The 20,525-nt window shown below is 37.2% G+C and overlaps 1 protein-coding gene across 3 annotated transcripts in view; it reads right to left on the reverse strand.

Moving 5' to 3' along the window:
* Nucleotides 1–20,525, reverse strand: part of BBS7 (Bardet-Biedl syndrome 7) — a 55,765-nt gene that overhangs the window by 13,987 nt on the left and 21,253 nt on the right. For all 3 annotated transcript variants that reach the window (XR_004055466.1, XM_010362560.2, XM_030925277.1), the window contains 6 exons: nt 18,961–19,045; nt 17,514–17,616; nt 15,599–15,791; nt 13,976–14,050; nt 7,377–7,442; nt 2,842–2,981 (listed from right to left, as the gene is read on the reverse strand). Coding sequence is in view for 2 of the 3 variants with exons in the window: in XM_010362560.2 (XP_010360862.1) it covers nt 2,842–2,981; nt 7,377–7,442; nt 13,976–14,050; nt 15,599–15,791; nt 17,514–17,616; nt 18,961–19,045 (662 nt within the window). In the remaining variant the exon portion in view is untranslated. The remainder of the gene's footprint in view (nt 1–2,841; nt 2,982–7,376; nt 7,443–13,975; nt 14,051–15,598; nt 15,792–17,513; nt 17,617–18,960; nt 19,046–20,525) is intronic.

A 20,525-nucleotide genomic window follows, 5' to 3' on the forward strand; every position in this document is an offset into this window, starting at 1 on the left:
CCAATCAATAGAAAAAGAGGAAATCCTAACTCATTTTACAAGGCCAACATCATCCTGATACCAAAGCCTGACAGAGATACAACAAAAAAAGAATTTTAGACCAATATCCCTGATGAACATCGATGCAAAAATCCTCAATAAAATACTGACAAACCTAATCCAGCAGCACATCAAAAAGCTTACCCACCATGATCAAGTGGGCTTCATCCCTGGTATGCAAGGCTGGTTCAACATATGCAAATCAATAAACGTAATCCAGCATATAAACAGAACCAAAGACAAAAACCACATGATTATCTCAAGAGATGCAGAAAAAGCCTTTGACAAAATTCAATAGCCCTTCATGCTAAAAATTCTCAATAAATTCGGTATTGATGTAACGTATCTCAAAATAATAAGAGCTATTTATGACAAACCCACAGCCAATATCATACTGAATGGGCAAAAACTGGAAGCATTCCCTTTGAAAACTGGCACAAGACAGGGATGCCCTCTCTCACCACTCCTATTCAAAATAGTGTTGGAAGTTCTGGCTAGGGCAATCAGGCAAGAGAAAGATATCAAGGGTATTCAGTTAGGAAAAAAAGAAGTCAAATTGTCCCTGTTTGCAGATGACATGATTGTATATTTAGAAAACCCCATTGTCTCAGCCCAAAATCTCCTTAAGCTGATAAGCAACTTCAGCAAAGTCTCAGGATACAAAATTAATGTGCAAAAATCACAAGCATTCTTATACACCAGTAACAGACAAACAGAGAGCCAAATCATGAATGAACTCCCATTCACAATTGCTTCAAAGAGAATAAAATACCTAGGAATCCAACTTACAAGGGATGTAAAGGACCTCTTCAAGGAGAACTACAAACCACTGCTCAGTGAAATCAAAGAGGACACAAACAAATGGAAGAACATACCATGCTCATGGATAGGAAGAATCAATATCATGAAAATGGCCATACTGCCCAAGGTAATTTATACATTCAATGCCATCCCCATTAAGCTACCAATGACTTTCTTTACAGAATTGGAAAAAACTGCTTTACAGTTCATATGTAATCAAAAAAGAGCCCACATTGCCAAGACAATCCTAAGCCAAAAGAACAAAGCTGGAGGCATCACACTAACTGACTTCAAACTATACTACAAGGCTACAGTAACCAAAACAGCATGGTACTGGTACCAAAACAGAGATATAGACCAATGGAACAGAACAGAGCCCTCAGAAACAATACCACACATCTACAGCCATCTGATCTTTGACAAACCTGACAAAAACAAGAAATGGGGAAAGGATTCCCTATTTAATAAATAGTGCTGGGAAAATGGGCTAGCCATAAGTAGAAAGCTGAAACTGGATCCTTTCCTTACTCCTTATACGAAAATTAATTCAAGATGGATTAGAGACTTAAATGTTAGACCTAAAACCATAAAAACCCTACAAGAAAACCTAGGTAATACCATTCAGGACATAGGCATGGGCAAGGACTTCATGTCTAAAACACCAAAAGCAACGGCAACAAAAGCCAAAATTGACAAATGGGATCTAATTAAACTAAAGAGCTTCTGCACAGCAAAAGAAACTACCATCAGAGTGAACAGGCAACCTACAGAATGGGAGAAAATTTTTGCAATCTACTCGTCTGACAAAGGACTAATATCCAGAACCTATAAAGAACTCAATCGCATTTACAAGAAAAAAGCAAACAACCCCATCAAAAAGTGGGCAAAGGATATGAACAGACATTTCTCAAAAGAAGACATTCATACAGCCAACAGACACATGAAAAAATGCTCATCATCACTCGCCAGCAGAGAAATGCAAATCAAAACCACAATGAGATACCATCTCACACCAGTTAGAATGGCAATCATTAAAAACTCAGGAAACAACAGGTGCTGGAGATGATGTGGAGAAATAGGAACACTTTCACACTGTTGGTGGGACTGTAAACTAGTTCAACCATTGTGGAAAACAGTGTGGCGATTCCTCAAGGATCTGGAACTAGAAATACCATTTGACCCAGCCATCCCATTCCTGGGGATATACCCAAAAGATTATAAGTCATGCTGCTATAAAGACACTTTATAGTGCTTTATTGCAGCACTATTCACAATAGCAAAGACTTGGAATCAACCCAAAGTCCATCAGTGACAGACTGGATTAAGAAAATGTGGCACATATACACCATGGAATACTACGCAGCCATAAAAAGGGATGAGTTCATATCCTTTGTAGGGACATGGATGCAGCTGGAAACCATCATTCTCAGCAAACTATCACAAGAACAGAAAACCAAATACCGCATGTTCTCACTCATAGGTGGGAATTGAACAATGAGATCACTTGGACACAGGAAGAGGGTCATCACACACAGGGTCCTATTGTGGGGAGGGGGGAGGGGGGAGGGAGAGCATTAAGAGATATACCTAATGTAAATGACGTGTTAATGGGTATAGCACACCAACACTGCACATGTATACATATGTAACAAACCTGCACATTGTGCACATGTACCCTAGAACTTAAAGTATAATAATTAAAAAAAAAAAGGTTAAACAGTATTTGCTCTCACATTATGTATATGAGAAAGAGAACTACTATTCCAAGAATCCCAGAATAGTAATATATGAGAAAGATGGAAAAGTACAACTCAAACCAGCCTGTAAAATAAGACAAATAATCTTATATTTATTAGAAATACTAAATCTATAATATTTAAACTGTTTATTTAATTTTTAAAAGTAGAAATTGCTAACAGAATTTACACTACAAAAATAAAAAACAGGTCTATTTGAATTGTGTAATATCCTAAAAAGAAACTGCTCTTTCCTTTGTCCTACCTGTCATGATCAATAAAGTGAGTTCTTTGATGGAGTGAAAGAGGTTTGATGTGGTATTGGCGGACCTGACAGGTTTTAGGTTGAATTCTTGGAGTCACATATGCTTGTAGTGTGCCATACTGGCCTTCAATTGATCGAATCTGATTCAACAGAAAAAAGGAAACAAAATAAGAATATTTAGCAACAAAACATATCTTTAAAACGTTCAACACAAGTTATCAAGTACTTAAAATTTACTAAGATGTGAAGACCTAATTTAAGAGGAATTGGAAAGCTGTCCAGCTTCTTTCTCCTGTCCCACTCTGTTCCAATTCACGGGACAGATTGTAGTACCTCTTGTACTACACAAAGGTAACTTCTCTAATCTAATTAATACTTTAACTCATACTTTTCATGGCATGAGGGGGAAAACATCAAAATTCGACCTAAGTGGGAAACATTAAAAAGTTTAAGCAAGATTTTTTGCAAATGTTGCACTGTGAATATTGCTGACAAGGAAGAGGATAAGAAAACATAATAAGTAAAACTACAGAAAGAAAACAAAAAAATAGATCTGATAAACCTATATTTTGGTGTTAATTTTTAAAGAGTAATAAGCTCATATTAGCAGATAGATTTTTCCACAAGAAAAAGAGCTTTAATATAGAACATAATAATTTTATATGAAAAATTATTTTGTAATAATCAGTATAACAATTAATATTCCTTATTTACAAATTCAAACAATAAAGAAAAATCTGGACAAACATGTAAGTCACCTGAAATCCTCCCACCCCAGATGATCATTATTACTACTTTGGTAGTTATGCTTTCATACGTCTCTCTACGTACAGGTACAAAAAAAGAGTATTTAGCACATCGCTGTTATTATAAAAATCTATTGACAGAAAAAATGTTTCAAATAACTTAATTATTGACATTCTGTGAAAATAGAGATGCCTACCTATAATCTAATTATGGTATATTTGAACTGGAAATTCTTTTGGGCTATTTTGAATATAACTGGCTGGATATCCTGAGAATTCAACATACTTAACAGGAAATAGTAATTCACTGAGCTGGGAAGATCTAATTTAAGAGAAGGACCTAATTTAATATATCATTTCATATGACTAAGTCTATTGGATATCATACACATCTTTGCTTTCATTTCTAATTTTCACATTTTCCCCCTTATCTCTGCCTCTCCTATCACCACCACCTCGCTGCTCCTCCCATCCCACTTATGCCTTCCCATATTATATAACTGGCTATATCAGACAGGTGTGTTTCTTTTCATACATTTATTCATATTTATATTAATATAAATAAAAATATATTCAAATTATATATAGCGATTTTATCCGCATTTTGTGTGTTTTATGAAATTTCCTCCATGTTAATCTGTATAAATCAATTCATTCTTTATAGTAGCTGTGTAATATTCCAAGATATGGATAAATACTTATTTATTCAGCCATTCAATCATTAATGAGTATTCACCTTGGTTCTACTTTTCTGCTTCTACAAGCAATGCTGCAATTAATTATATTCATGTCTGTGTGTATATTACTGCTATTTTATTGCTATTAATAGATTCCCCCAAAGGAGCTAATATCTATTTTCCACAGTGGTTGTAACAACTTATATTTCCACGAGCTATGACTGACAGTGTCATTTTCTTCATCCCCGTCCCCTAGCGATGTTGTTCTTTAACTATTAATTTTTTGCTATTCCGCTAGATAAAAGAAACTGCTTTTTATTATTTTAATATGAATTTCTCTGGCTAAAGATGAGGTAGAACGTTTTTGTTTGTTAGCTATTTTGATTTCCTCTTCTGTGTTTTGAGTTTTTTGCTTGTTTGTTTGTTTTTGAGATAAGAGTCTCACACCATTGCCCAGGCTGGAGTACAGTGGCACAATCTCAGCTCACTGCAACCTCCGTCTCCTGGGTTCAAGCGATTCTCATGCCTCGGCCTCCCAAGTAGCTGGGATTACAGGTGCATAATCCCAGCTAACTTTTTTGTTTTTTTTTTTTAATAGAGACAGGGTTTCACCCTGTTGGCCAGGCTGTTCTTGAACTCCTGACCTCAAGTGATCTGCCCACCTTGGCCTCCCAAAGTGCTGAGATTACAGGTGTGAGCCACTGTGCCCAATCTTCTCTTCTGTGACTTGCCTGTCCATATCCTTTGCCTATTTTCCTTACTTGGTGGTTTTTATTGTAACAATAGGCTGTTTATATGTTATTGACAATTACTGTTAGACAATTAAGTCTTCTTTCTTTAAATAAGTAGGTACTTAATTCATCTGAATTTATTTTTTATATATGGCATAAGATAACAATTCATTTGATTTTCTTCTAGATGGATGCCAGTTGTGTCAACAGTAATTTTCAAACAGAAATAGTGATTTAATAGAAGTATTCTCTTCTATTAAAATAGAAATGTCATGCACTAAATTCCCATAAATGTGAAATATATTCTGGGTTCTATTTCTAGATTATTCTGTTGCATGGCCTATTTATTTAGGCTTGGAAATATCCTCCATTATTTTTATTATGGTAGTTTTATGGTATGTTTTATCATATGGCAAAGCAAGTTACACCTTACTTTTCTTCTTTTCATAATTTTCTTGGCTCTTTTCAGGCATTTTGTCTTTCTTCTACACTTTAAAATTATTATATCCAATTAAAAAAAGAAGAACATGGCCGGGTGTGGTGTATCACACGTGTAATCCCAGCACTTTGGGAGGCCAAGGTGGGTGGATCAACTGAGGTCAGGGGTTCTAGACCAACCTGTCCAACATGGTGAAACCCTGTCTATACTAAAATACAAAAATTAGCCAGCCATGGTGGTGTACGCCTATAATCCCTGCTACTAGGGACGCTGAGGCAAGAAAATCGCTTGTACCAGGGAGGTGGAGGTTGCATCGAGCCAAGATTGCGCCACTGCACTCCAGCCTGGGTGACAGAACAAGACTCGGTCTCAAAAAAATACAAAACAAAACAACAACAAAAAAAGTGAAACATTGTTTTTAATCAATTTTTACTCAACTTTCAAATTCGTTAGCAGAAATTTGCTCAATGTAAAATGTTTAATTAGGTCACTTACTGATACTTTTTTTTTTTTAAGAAATAAATTTATCCTAGTTTTCCATTTTTCTTTCAAAGTACATAAAAAGGAATGTATGCAGACCAAAATGAATTGTTTAGGGGAAAGATCATATTTAACTGGAACTTCCTTAACCAGATGTGAAAAAAATATTGTGTAACAGCATCTCTCTTGAAAAATAAAAAAACCTTTGAGTTTCAAAACATCAGCAACACCAGGAAAAAAGTTACAGTCCTTAATTTTTAGATCATAGGTCTATCAAAACTAATCCCACTATAAATAACTAAAACGGATTTGTGTGCTATGGTAAGTATTTAATTATAAAAATGGTTATGTCATTAAATTGCTAGAGAAAACTTTAAAAGGTTTTCTCTAGAATGTATGATAATAAATGATATCACTGGAATGCAATCAGCAAAATTCAGGTGGTAGAAACATATATGGTGAATGCTCAGATACTTTAATAACTACGTTAATTTAGAAGATGACTGTCAGGACCAGCCTGGCCAACATGGTAAAACCTCGTCCCTACGAAAAAAAAAAAAAAAAAGTACAAAAATTAGCCAGGTGTGATGGAAGGCACCTGTAATCCCAGCTACTCAGGAGGCTGAGGCAAGAGAATTGCTTGAACCTGGGAGGTGGAGGATGCAGTGAACCCAGATTGTGCCACTGCATTCCAGCCTGGGCAACAAGAACACAAGAGCGAGACTTCATCTCAAAAAAAAAAAAAAAAAGGATGACTGGATTAAACAAGCTGTAAAACAAAAATCAGTAAAATCTGAACATTAAATATTTTATAATATTAAAAAATTATTGTTGATTTTTCTTAGGTGTGATAATAGTGTAGTTATGTTTAAAAAAAGAGAGAGTACCTATCTTTTAGACAAACTAAATGAAATTATGAGTATCCTGTATTTGCTTGAAAATATTTTAGGGTAGTAATGATAGCATAAACAAGGTAGCCATGAGTTGATCATTGCTGAAGCTGTGTGATTAATACATGGGGATTCATTACTTTTATAAATGTTTGAAACTTTCTATAATAGAAAATTTGAAAAAAAAATTTCAGTTAGAGGAAACTTTACGACCAATAATTTTAGGCCGGGCATGGTGGCTCATCCCTGTAATCCCATCACTTTGGGAGGCTGAGGCATGTGAACTGCTTGAGCTCAAGAGTTTGAGACCAACCTGGGCAACATGGCAAAACTCAATTTCTATTTAAAAAATAAAAATCAGTAATTTTAGAGAAGGTGATTAAGAAATAATAGCAGGGATTGTGGTCTGGGCTAAATTATATCCTAACTGGTCATTCAAAATTCATTACTCCAAAACAATTCATTTCAGGGAGAAATTAAATGCAAACAAATAATATCATATGTTATAAGACACACCAGCAGGAAAAAGGAAATTCAAACATTCAAGTAAAGGTAATTTCTAATATTTTTACCTTGAGTTCCAGCCTTGTAGTATCTGCCTGGCACCGGTAAGTGGCGAGAAGGAAGTTGTCATTTGACTGGGAAGAATACAAAGTAGAGGAAAAGAATGAATCCATGTTTTTAGCAACAAAAAAAAAAAGGCATCAATAATAATAATGGTTACCATTTACTTAAGTACCTGTCACTGGTGCTAAGTGCTTTTGAAACATGTTCTAACTTATATTTACAAAAACCCTATGCACTAAGTTTTACTAATTAAGCTTTAACAGATGAAGAAACTGAGTTTATGAGGAGTTAAATAACTTCCCCACAGCCATTAAGTGATGAAACTGGAATTCAAATTCCTATCTAAAGCTCATGCTCTTTCCATCTTGAGTTTTTACGATAACATTTTTAAACATTAAGAATTCTTCTAAAAATCTGACAATGCAAACACCAAATGTGTTGGCTGTGTCCCCACCCAAATCTCATTTTGAACTGTACTCCCGTAATTCCCATGTGTTATGGGAGGGACCCAGTGGGAGATAATTCAATCATGGGGCCAGTTTCTCCCATACTGCTCTCATGGTAATGAATAAGATCTGATGGTTTTATAAGCAGAAACCCCTTTCTCTTGGCTCTCATTCTCTTTTCTCTTGTCTGCCACCATGTGAGATATGCCTTTCACATTCCTCCATGATTGTGAGGTCTCCTCAGCCAGGTGGAACTGTGAGTCCAATAAACCTCTTTCTTTTGTAAATTGTCCAGTTCCTGGTATGTCTTTATCAGCAGTGTAAAAATTGACTAGCACAGTAAATTGGTACTGGTAGAGTGTGGTGCTGCTATAGAGATACTCAAAAATGTGGAAGTGACATTGGAACTGGGTAACAGGCAGGGGCTGGAACAGTTTGGAGCACTCAGAAAAAGACAGGAAAATGTGGGAAAGTGTGAAACTTCCTAGAGACTTATTGAATGGCTGTGTCCAAAACGCTGATAGTAATGTGAACAATGAAATCCAGGCTGAGGTGATATCAGATGGAGATGAGGAACTTGTTGGGAAATGGAGCAAAAGTGACTCTTACTATGTTTTAGCAAAAAGGCTGGCAGCATTATGCCCCTGCCCTATAGATGTGTGGAATTTTGAAGGGAGATAATTTAGGGTATCTGGCAGAAGAAATTTCTAAGCAGCAAAGCATTCAAGAAGTGACTTGGGTGCTGTTGAAAGCATTCAGTTTTATAAGGGAAGGAGATCATAAAAGTTCAGAAAATTTGCAGCTTAACAATGCAATAGAAAAGAAAATCCCATTTTCTGAGAAATTCAAGTTGGCTGTAGAAATTTGCATAAGTAATGACGAGCTGAACATTAATCATCAAGAAAATGGGGAAAATGTATCCAGAGCATGTCAGAGGTCTTCATGGCAGCCCCCCCCGCCCCCACCACCACAGGCCTGGAGGCCTAGGAGGAAAAAGTGGTTTTGTGGGCTAGGCCCAGGATCTCCATGCTGCATGCAGCCTAGCAACTTGGTGCCCTGTGTCCTAGTCACTCTAGCCTTAGCTGAAAGGGGCCAGCGCAGAGCCTGGCCTGTGGCTTCAGAAGCCTCGAGCCTTGGCAGCTTCCCTGTGTTGTTGAGCCTGTCAGTGCACAAAAGTCAAGAACTGGGGTTTGGGAACCTCCGCCATATATATCAGCATATATCAGCAGATGTATGGAAACACCTGAATGTTCAAACGGAAATTTGCTGCAGGGGCAGGGCTCTCATGGAGGACCTGTCCAGGGCAGTGTGGAAGGAAAATATGGGGTTGGAGCCCCAACATAGAGTTTCTACTGGGGCACTGCCTAATGGAGCTGTGAGAAGAGGGCCACTGTCTTCCAGACCCCAGAACGGTAGATCCACCGACAGCTTGCACTGTGAGCCTGGAAAAGTCACAGACACTCAATGCCAGACTATGAAAGAACCCAGGAGTGGGAAGTATACCCTGCAAAGTCACAGGGGTGGAGCTGCCCAAGGCCATAGGAGCCCACCTCTTGCATCAATGTGACCCAGATGTGAGACATGAAGTCAAAGGATCATTTTGGAGGTTTAAGATTTGACTGCCTTGCTAGATTTTGGACTTGCATGGGGCCTGTAGCCCCTTTATTTTGGCCAATTTCTCCCATTAGGCATGGCTGTATTTACCCAATGCCTGTACCCCCACTATCTAGGAAGTAACTAACTTGCTTTTGATTTTACAGGCTCATAGGCAGAAGGGACTTGCCTTGTCCCAGATGAGACTTTGGACTGTGGACTTCTGAGTTAATGCAAAAATGAGTTAAGACTTGGGGGACTTTTGGGAAGGCATGATTGGTTTTGAAATGTGAGGACATGAAATTTGGGAGGTGCAGGGGTGGAATGATATGGTTTGGCTGTGTCCCCACCCAAATCTCATCTTGAATTGTACTTCTATAATTCCCATGTGTTGTGGGAGGGACCCAGTGGGAGAAAACTGAATCATGAGGGTGGTTTCTGCCATACTGTTTTTCATGGTAGTGAATAAGTCTCATGAAGTCTGATGTTTTTATAAACCCCATTCTCTTGGCTCTCATTCCCTCTTGTCTGCCACCATGTGAGATGTGCCTTTCACCTTCTGCCATGATTGTGAGGCCTCCCCAGCCAGGTGGAACTGTGAGTCCAATAAACCTCTTTCTTTTGTAAATTGTCCCATCTTGGATATGTCTTTATCAGCAGTGTGAAAATGGGCTCATACAAAATGTTTATACTATAAAGGCACATACATCAGAGTTTGATATTAAATCTCTTGGATTTTTCACAAATACTTACAGAGGAAAGAGAAATATCTCTTCTCTCTATTCCCAGCAAATGGCACAGTGCCTGGCACACTGTAAGCACTTAATACATGTTTGTTGAACTAACCTAGAGGAGTTCCTTCAAATATTATAACTTCTTGAAACTGAATATTAAACTACTAGAAATAGAGAAATGTAGCTAGGTTCATGGATTACAAAAACAGACATAGCAACATAAGATAATTTATGTTATTTTTGAGACTATTTCTCTATTTTTATTAAATAATCAAAGAAATAAAAAGGATGGTAATATAAAATATAAAACTCAAACATTACAATTTCAAATCATTTAAACTCAACAGACAGGATCGATCAATTTAAAAGTAAATATATTCTTTTTTTTTTTGAGACAGAGTCTTGCTGTGTTGCCCAGGCTAGAGTGCAGTGGTGTGATCTCAGCTCAATGCAACCTCTGCCTCCTGAGTTCAATTGACTCTCATACCTCAGCCTCCCGAATAAATAGCTGGGAGTACAGGCGCGTGCCCCTACATCCAGCTACTTGTTTTGTATTTTTAGTAAAGAGGGTGTTTTACCATGTTGGCCAGGCTGGTCTTGAACTCCTGGCCTCAAGTGATCCACCTGCCTTGGGCTCCCAAAGTGCTGGGATTACACATATGAGCCATGGTGCCAAGCCGTAAATATATTCTTGTATGATTAAAAACAAACATTATATACTACAGTGTTTATTGATAAATGATACAGATAACATGTTTGGGATGAGGTTTGGGAGTGGGGAAGGAGAGGGTGAAGAGCATGAAAAAATAAGACTGGGCTGGGCATGGTGGCTCACACGTGTAATCCCAGCACTTTGGGAGGCTCGGAGGTGGAAGAACAGCTTGAAGCTAGGAGTTCAAGACCAGCCTGGGCAAAAAGTGAGGCCCCATCTCTACAAAATGTAAAAAAATTAGCCGGGGAGGCCGGGCACGGTGGCTCAAGCCTGTAATCCCAGCACTTTGGGAGGCCGAGACGGGTGGATCACGAGGTCAGGAGATCGAGACCATCCTGGCTAACATGGTGAAACCCCGTCTCTACTAAAAAATACAAAAAAAAAAAAAAAAAAAACTAGCCGGGCGAGGTGGCGGGCGCCTGTAGTCCCAGCTACTCGGGAGGCTGAGGCAGGAGAATGGCGTGAACCCAGGAGGCGGAGCTTGCAGTGAGCTGAGATCCGGCCACTGCACTCCAGCCTGGGCGGCAGAGCGAGACTCCGTCTCAAAAAAAAAAAAAAAAAAAAAAAAAAAATTAGCTGGGGATCATGGCATATGCGTATGGTCCTATGTACTCAGGAGAATGAGACAAGAAGATAAGTTTGAGCCTAGAAGTTTGAGGCTGCAAGGAGCTATGATCACACCACTGCACTTCAGCCTAGGTGACAGAGTAAGACCCCCATCTCTGAAAAAAAAAAGACTAATCATATGTTGAAAATTAGTGATAGGTACATGCAAGTTATTATACTAGTCTTTCTACTTTTGTGTATACTTGAAATCTCCATAATAAGTTTTTTTAAAGCCACTGTCCTAGAAAACATATTTTAAATTAGTATGAAATAGTCATTTTAAAGAATCCTTCAGTGATGTAATTAAAACAGATCAATCTTTCATAGTAATTTAAGAACCAAAGATCTTAAGTTTATGTTAACTTGATTTTCTAAATAATCATAAAAATGTAGGCCATATCTTTTGTGTTTTGTTCTCAAACAGGGATGACAAACCATATATTGATAATGTAATAAAAATGTTATAAAATCTCTTATTAAAAATAAAATTTTTACTATGAAGTTATATTGAAAAATAGGCTGGGTATGGTGGCTCACACCTGTAATCCCAGCACTTTGGGAGGTCAAGGTGGGTGGATTACCTGAGGTCAGGAGTTCAAGACCAGCCTGACCAACATGGCAAAACCCCATCTCTACTAAAAATACAAAAATTAGCCGGGTGTGGTGGCGTGTGTGTGTAGTCCCGGCTACTTTGGAGTCTTGAGACAGGAGAATTGCTTGAACCTGGGAGGCAGAGGTTGCAGTGAGCTGAGATTGTGCCGCTGCACTCTAGCCTGGGTGATGGAGTAAGACTCCGTCAAAAAAAAAAAAAAAAAAAAAAAAAAAAAAACAGAAAGAAAGAAAAAGAAAGAAAGAAAGAAAGAAAATTATTCTTATATCTATCAATATTTTACTTTATCTACTCTTTTATTCCTCCTTTTTAAAAAATATATAAGGCCAGACATGGTGGCTCATGCCTATAATCCCAGCACTTTGGGAGGCTGCGGTGGGAGGATCACTTAGGCCCAGGAGTTTGAGACCAGCCTGGGCAACATAGGAAGACCCTGTCTCTACAAAAAATTTCAAAATCAGCCAGGCATGGTGGCTTGTGCCTGTAGTCTCAGCTACTTGGAAGGCTGAGGTGGAAGGATCTGCTTGAGCCCAGGAGGTCGAGGCTGCAGTGAGCCATGATCACGCCACTGCACTCCAGCCTGGGCAACAGAGTGAGACCATGTCTTAAAAAAAGTAAATAAGTAACAAAAACCAAGTAAGTAAAATATATTCTGCAGCAGTGCAAATGCAGAAAAATAAAAATAAAATACATATTAATACAACTACCCACCAACTCCAGTTACCATCTCCTCCTGCTCTGGCTTGCCTTCTCCAATGCAATTAATCCAAACCTTATCTATACCTTGACTTCTCTTCAGGAGTCACACATAGCTCTGAGTCTGCTTATCGGCTAGTACTAAGCAGAAAGAAGCGATACAGAAAGCATGTCCAAAAGCACTGACGTGATCTCATCTCAGGTACTGTGCACATGTTAAGTGCTCAATAAAAGTCTGTTGAATGAAGTTTATTACACATTCAGCAAGCCTAGAAAAAGTGGTGCAGGGCAGGAAGAGTGGGGGAAGCAACAGATCATGTTCCAATGCAGGGATGTGTGAAACTATATAGCATTTTCAGGAATTTTAAGAACTTCAGTTTGGCAGAAATAATGTGCATGGGAGGGGTGGTAGCAGCCAGTGAGAGAGAAATTAGAGATGTAATCAAGAGCTGAATCATGGAAAGTTTTCTATGCTACAATAAGGAATCTATATTTATATCTAGCAGGAAATCAGGAATATTTAAAAGGTTTTGAGAAAAGAAAGATACAGTGATGTTTGTGTTTTAGGAAGGAAGACTTTCTGGTGGTAGTGTACATACAGCATATCCCAGAAGTCAGAGGCAAGACTAGAGGCAGAGAAATGTATAAAGTAGTTCAAGGAAGACATGGTAAGGGCCTGGACTAAGTTAACAGGGGTAGGAATGAAGCCAAGTAGAAGTATGAAAGCCATGGAGGTAGAACTGACAGAAACTGACTAATTGGGTATATAGGCTGAATATTCCCAAACTGAGTATCTAAAATGCTCCAAAACCCTAAACTTTTTGAGTGCCAAGATAATAATTTAAGGAAACGCTCACTGGAGCATTTCAGATTTCAGATTTTCAAATTTGGGGTGCTGAACCAGTAAGTATAAAACAAATATTCCAAAACCTAAAAAAATCCAAAATCCAAAATATTTCTTGGTCCCAAGCATTTCACATAAGGGATATCAACCTGTAACAGATCACAGAAAGGAAGGAATCTAGGACAACACTAGGTTTCTCGACTGAGGACAGGGAAAGAGAACCAACACAGATTTTGAAGGAGAGGTTGCATAAGAAATGACTGAAAAAGAAACATCAAAACCTAATAGCATTTATAGACTTTAATCAAAATGGCATAATAGAAATGAAAGCATGTGAAGAATTCTTTTATATTTTTTACTCACCTCAGAATCACAGCTGCTAAAGCTAACAACAGCAGAATTTTTATCCACATCAAGTAAATCTATTGGAACATCACTCTACAGTCAATATTAAAAAAAAAGAAGGTTTAGATGAAAAACCTAAAAATGTTCATAAATTATGTCTTCTCTAAGAGTTCTCCTTAGTTCTAGTTTATATTCATCTTTAAATTTGAGAGTATGAATTCTCTTAATTTATACTTGATATTATATACTTCTAGAAAATAAATATAATAAAGAATAAATGTTATTTTATAATCACCTGTTTTTTTCTAACTTGGAATATAAAAATCACAGAATATCATCTCTTACCACCCCCTTAGAAGTCCAATCATCCCACTTATTTTTGTAAAGTACTAAAAATGTTACTATGAGCTATAAATAATCACATGGCCATTCTGATTCATTTTTAGCAGTTTCAATTTCACCTGTAACACAGAAAGAAGATAATTTTTGGTCTCCTCTGGAGAGGCAGTTTCTAGGACAAAGCTGTTGCACTGTGTTCTACGTGAATGGCATTCTCAGAGTTGCTCAATGCAACAACCCGTGAGCTAGCATTACTTAAGAGAGTTTTCTGCCTTTAGGTTTTTTAAAATAATCTGATCTCTTCATTACGTCTTTTTAAACCTTTTCTTCCTCCAATTTATTATGTTCTCATTTTGTGATTGGTTTACTATCTTTTGCTTTCTATTTTTTTCTATTCATTTTCTATTCATTTATAATAGAATATTCAAATATAAATATTCTATTTGTTTTTTATTCATCCTATTATCCTTTTCTATTTCCTGAATACCTTCCAATTTAAATAAGTCAGCAAATATATACATTGATGAATGGAGTCATACATTATTATCCCTAAATTTCACCCTTTAGGATTTTCTACTTTGCCTGTTGACCTACCAGAAACTATTGGGTTAATGAGCAAGCTGTACTTTAATGTTTGGGGCTTAAAAAGAAAAAGTTCTAGCAAGGGCATTAAATATAGTAGTTTTCTAAGTCACATCTTTGTTAAGATTCTCCCAGAGGGTAGCCAAAGAAGAAAAACCTTACTGTCTTTTCTATCTCTTCTTAAAATTTAAGCCCATCTTTGGTTTGTTTATTAAGTACATAAAAAGTAAAAATACAACTCAAATAATCTATGAGCAAACAATCTAAAGAAAGATTAAAAGGCCATAAACATTTAAAATTACTGTCTATGGCTGGGTGGCGTGGTTCACGCTTGCAATCCCAGCACTTTGTGAGGCCGAGGCAGGTGGATCACCTGAGGTCAGGAGTTCAAGACCAGCCCGGCCAACATGGTGAAACCCTGTCTCTACTAAAAATACAAAATAAGCCAGGCGTGGTGGCACATACCTGTAGTCACAGCTACTTGGGAGGCTGAGAGGCAGGAGAATCACTTGAACCTGGGAGGCGGAGGTTACAGTGAGCTGAGATTGCACCACTGCACTCCATCTAGGTGACAGAGTAAGACTCTGTCTCAAAAAAATAAAAATAAAAAAATAAAAAATTACTGTCTAAAACTAAAAATGTTCAATAATAATTAGTACATATGACTGGTTTGCAAAATAGATCCAGTCATAAAACTAAGAAATTAGACATTTTGCTTACCTGTATTAAGACATTATCTATTGCAGTCTGTACCTCTAAGATAAGGCTGTAACTGGCATCATCTTTATTTAGCGTAAATTTATCATTTATACCAAAGGAAGGTACTGTTGATTTTGCTTTGCTTGATTGAGAAGACTGCTGATAATTCTCTCTTTCCTGCAATACCTTATACTGCAGATGTTCCAACTCATTCCTGGAGAAAAACATACACAAATTTGTCAAATGTAAGTATAAACATTTGAGGTTCTTAGAATGTTTACAAAAATTTGAGACATTTGCTTTTACAAAATGTGTTTTTATTGGTTGAGCTAATAAAATAAAAATAAAGGGAACAAAATTTTTGCTTCTATGACTGACTAAATGATTCCACATTATTTATCCTTAACCCAAAAATTAAAACACCTACTCAGTCCCATACTAGCAATATTAATAGAGAGTTTTAAATATCATGGTAGGCTACAAAATAATCAATCTTAACACAGGAATCCTATTACAGTTACATAAAGTACTAATCAGAAGAGAAACTTACTAAAGAGAAGAGAAATTAATATTGCAGACATACTAGACTTAATGAAAAGAGACAAAATGTGTGAAGCTAGTAAACATGTAACTTTCAGTAAGACACTAGGGAAGACATAAATAAAAAGGAAGCTGCAGAATATTAGCATTTTAGGGACCACAAGGATGATCATGAGCCAGTGGTACAGCTTAACTACCAAGTGTTGGAGAGGATTCTGCTGAGACTGAACTACACAGGCATTGCTTAGAGCTCCAGTTAAGGGGAAGGTCTACATGCAAATGGAGTAAACAGTCATTGGGATAGAACAACATGAGGCTTAACTAGCCACAATTTAGGAGGAAAAGTCTAGGGAGGAGCTTGGAAGGGATCTGTGTGATGAACAAAGGAAAAGATTCATTCATTAAAGAAACATTTACTGCTAAATACTACTATTTACTCCTATGTACCTAGCAGTGTTTGGGTATCAAATGAACAAATCAGACTTGAGCTTCTCGTAAAGCTTACATTCCAGTGTGGAATCAAGAAATGGTAGACTTGGTTATAAATAAAAGGTACTGTATTGAGGATGTGAGAGAGTAGTCATTAACTATACTTGTATCCTTGTTGCATGAAGTAGGATATCCTGAATGAATCTGGCATACTTGTTTGCATGAACATTACAGCTTGCTCTCTGGTGGCTTTGGTGAAACGGCTTGTGCTACTAGTACTTGTGGCATTTGTTGCCTTAAAAGTTTCTGTAGCCTTCAACTACCACCAAAAGAAGATCATCCTTCACTCCACAAAAGGTCAGCATGGGTTGAAATGGGGAGAGCAGTCATTAAAAGTTTCAGCAACTCCTACTTCTTCATTGTATGAAGCATCTTTATTTGAGTTTGAGGTCCCCCTTTTCATAGCACACGTCAAATTGAGCATACCATAAAAACAATTCTTGTGTCTAGGGGAGTCAACATAACTCAGTTCCAGTTAAGAAAATTTATAAGCCAACATTACAGATTCAGAAGGGTCCACAGGAAGAGTAAACGTTAGAGTTAATGAGAAATAATACAGCCATCTGTGTTGATTTATTTCTAATGTCTGTGAAAAGCAAAAAATAAAACACTACAAGTGTCTATGACGCAAAAAAAAAAAAAAAAAAAAAAAAAAGAAAAATACAACTCTTGACCTAAGAAAAAGTCAATTCAGAATAAGGCATACAAAAAAGTATATTTCTATCTCCAAGATATTAATCAGTACTTACTGCTAATTTTCTCAAAACTGTAAACTTCCATTTTAAAAGGTGATTAATTAATTATATAATTCCTTCCAATAAAATATACTCCATCTATAATTAATAAAAAGCAACAACCACACACTTCATGAGATTTTTAAAAAAGCAAATAAAAAACTCAAAGTTACCGTAAGGAAGAAATTTTATTCTGCATCTCCTGATTAAATTTTAGTTCTTCTCCTGGTCCACTTTCCTTATGAATGGGCTCTGTTGTCAGACCTGTAACCCAGCCTGTAGAGATGAATTACAGTCACGCACTACTTAGTACTGCTAGTGTTAAAAAAGATAAATTATATGCATTGTGTAGCAGAAACTCCAATGTACATGCCCCTTTGTCCACCAATATCAGCCTATCTCAACTCTAGGACGTAATTCAAAAACAAAACATAAAATCAAGCTGGAAAATATCCAGACTATAGAGAAATTACTTAAGCATTTTGTGATATCATTTTTTTTTTTTTTTTGCCTGAAATAACATAATACTATAGTGAAGGGAATCTTTTACTTCTTAACAGATTTAAAATATGGAATAAGTCAACATAGTCTAGCAATTTCAAAAATAGCTGAAAAATAAGAATTGCCTTTTAAAAATTACTTTCATGGAAATTTAAACTCTCACATGACTACTATGAGGATGCAAAAATTACCAATTCAAAAGAAGTTTTGGCAAGTTTTTGAGACCCTGTCTCAAAAAAAAAGTTTTTTATCAGGCACATACATAGTCCAAAACATAAAATAAATCTCAATAAGTACTTCTCTTTAAATTAAATAAGATAATTTAATAAAGGTAAGAGTGACATGCTAAACACTCTTATAAAAGTATTATTCAAATATCAACTATTTTATAAATCAAGAAGCCTATACTTTCTCCTTATTTTTTAACCAAGAAAGTTTTTAACGCTGCAAGTAAGAGTGATTGATTAACACAGCAGCCTCCCCTTATCCACGATTCCACTTTCTGCATTTTAGTAACCCATAGTCAATGGTAGGCTGAACATATTAAACGGAAAATTCCAGAAATAAGTCCTAAGTTTTAAACTGTACAACATTCTGAATAGGGTGATAAAATCTCATGCCATCCTGCTCCATTCTGCCCAGGACGTAAATCATCCCTTTGTCCAACATATCACTTGCTGTATATGATACCTGCTACCAGCCTATCTATTGTTCGCTTAGAAGCCAAACCAGTTATCAGATCAACTGTTGCAGTATCATAGTGCTTGGGTTCAAGTAACCTTACTTTATTTAATAAGGGCCCCAAAGCACAAGAGTAGTGATGTTAAGCATATTGTTATAATTGCTCTATTTTATTATTCGTTATTGTTAATCTTGTACTATGCCTAATTTGTAAGTTAAACTTTATCATAGGCATGTAGGTATAGGAAAAAAATATACACAGGGTTCAGTACTATCTGAGGTTCGAGGCTTCCACTAGGGATCTTGGAATAGATTCCCTATGAATAAGGGGGGACTACTATAACTCTTTTTTAAAAAGAGACATCAAAAGCAGTTTATTAAGTTTATATTTTTTTGTTGCTGACTCTTTCTTCAATTACCTATTATCATTTACTTTACCTGAATATGTGGACACCACGATTTCATCATAGCTGTCTTTTCCTACACAACCACCCTGGATAGATGTGACACTTTCAGCCAACATCTAAGGAAGTTTAAGACCAAGCACTTCATTAGTAACTAAAAAATTCACAGACATGTTAAAAGTAAGCTACACAACGTTTTCCCTGGCTCCAGACATTCAATATATATTTACTGAATGCTTATGTGCAGACACTCAGATTAGAAAGACAAAATATCTTGAACAAATGGCAGGAAACTTCAGTGTTTTTAAATTTGGGAAAGAGGATTCAAAACGATCCTAGTATATTTGTGGGTACCACTCAACTAATGATATACTCATCTAATGAGCTAAAATAGTTTATTTATTTATTTAGAGACAACGTCTCCCTCCATCACCCAGGCTGGAGTGCAGTGGTGCAATCACAGCTCACTGCAGCCTTGACTTCCTGGGCTCAAACGATCCTCCTGCCTTAGGCCCCAGAGTAGCTGGGACTAGAGGTGCGCGCCACAACGCTGGGCTAATTTTTCTATTTTTTGTAGAGATGGGGCTTTGCCATGTTTCCCAGGCTGGTCTTCAAATCTTGGGCTCAAGCAATCTGCCACCTTGGCCTCCCAAACTACTAGGATTATAGGCCCGAACCATAGCACCCAGCCAGTTTATTTTCATAAAGAAAGGTTTTTAAAAAACTTACATAAGCAAGGCTGGGCACGATGGCTCATGCCTGTAATCCCAGCACTTTGGGAGGCCGAGGTGGGCGGATCACGAGGTCAAGAGATTGAGACCATCCTGTCCAACATGGTGAAACCCCACCTCTACTAAAAATACAAAAAAATTAGGTGGGCGTGGTGGTGCGTGCCTGTAGTCCCAGCTACTCGGTAGGCTGAGGCAGGAGAATGGCTTCAACCCGGAAGGTCGAGGTTGCAGTGAGCCGAGATCATGCCACTGCACTCCAGTCTGGCTACAGAATGAGACTCTGTCTGGGGGAAAAAAAAAAAAATTACATAAGCAAAAAGCAAAATACCCTGTAAGTTTAGTCTATTATCTGAATTCCATGCACCATCTCTTATGTGTATTCTCAAAATAGTTTTTTAGATAAATAAAGAAGATGGTAACCTATATGGAATCTTTAGGAAAACTGCTATTGTGGAGAGAAATCAAGTTTTTTCAGATGACTCAGGGTTTATAATAACCATCTTTTAAGCAATACTTCCCAAACTTGTTTGACAACCACTTACATAACTCAACTAGGAATCTGTATTTTTTTTTCTTTCTTTCTTTTAAAATAATTGCAGGGAGCTGATTTGTTGTTTTTGTTTGCTTTTTAGACAGGACATTGATCTGTTGCCCAGGCTGGAATGCAGTGCATGATCATGGCTCACTGCAGCCTCAACCTCCCAGGTTCAAGTGACCCTCCCAATTTGGCCTTCCAAGTAGCTGGGACTGCAGGGGTACGCCACCATACCTAGCTGATTTTTAAAATTTTTTTGCAGAACTGGGGTCTCCCTATGTTGCCCAGGCTGGTGTTGAACTTCTGGGCTCAAGCAAACCTCCCACCTTGGCC

This window comes from Rhinopithecus roxellana, chromosome 2 (genome assembly GCF_007565055.1).
Source record: "Rhinopithecus roxellana isolate Shanxi Qingling chromosome 2, ASM756505v1, whole genome shotgun sequence".
Taxonomy (NCBI): Eukaryota; Metazoa; Chordata; class Mammalia; order Primates; family Cercopithecidae; genus Rhinopithecus; species Rhinopithecus roxellana.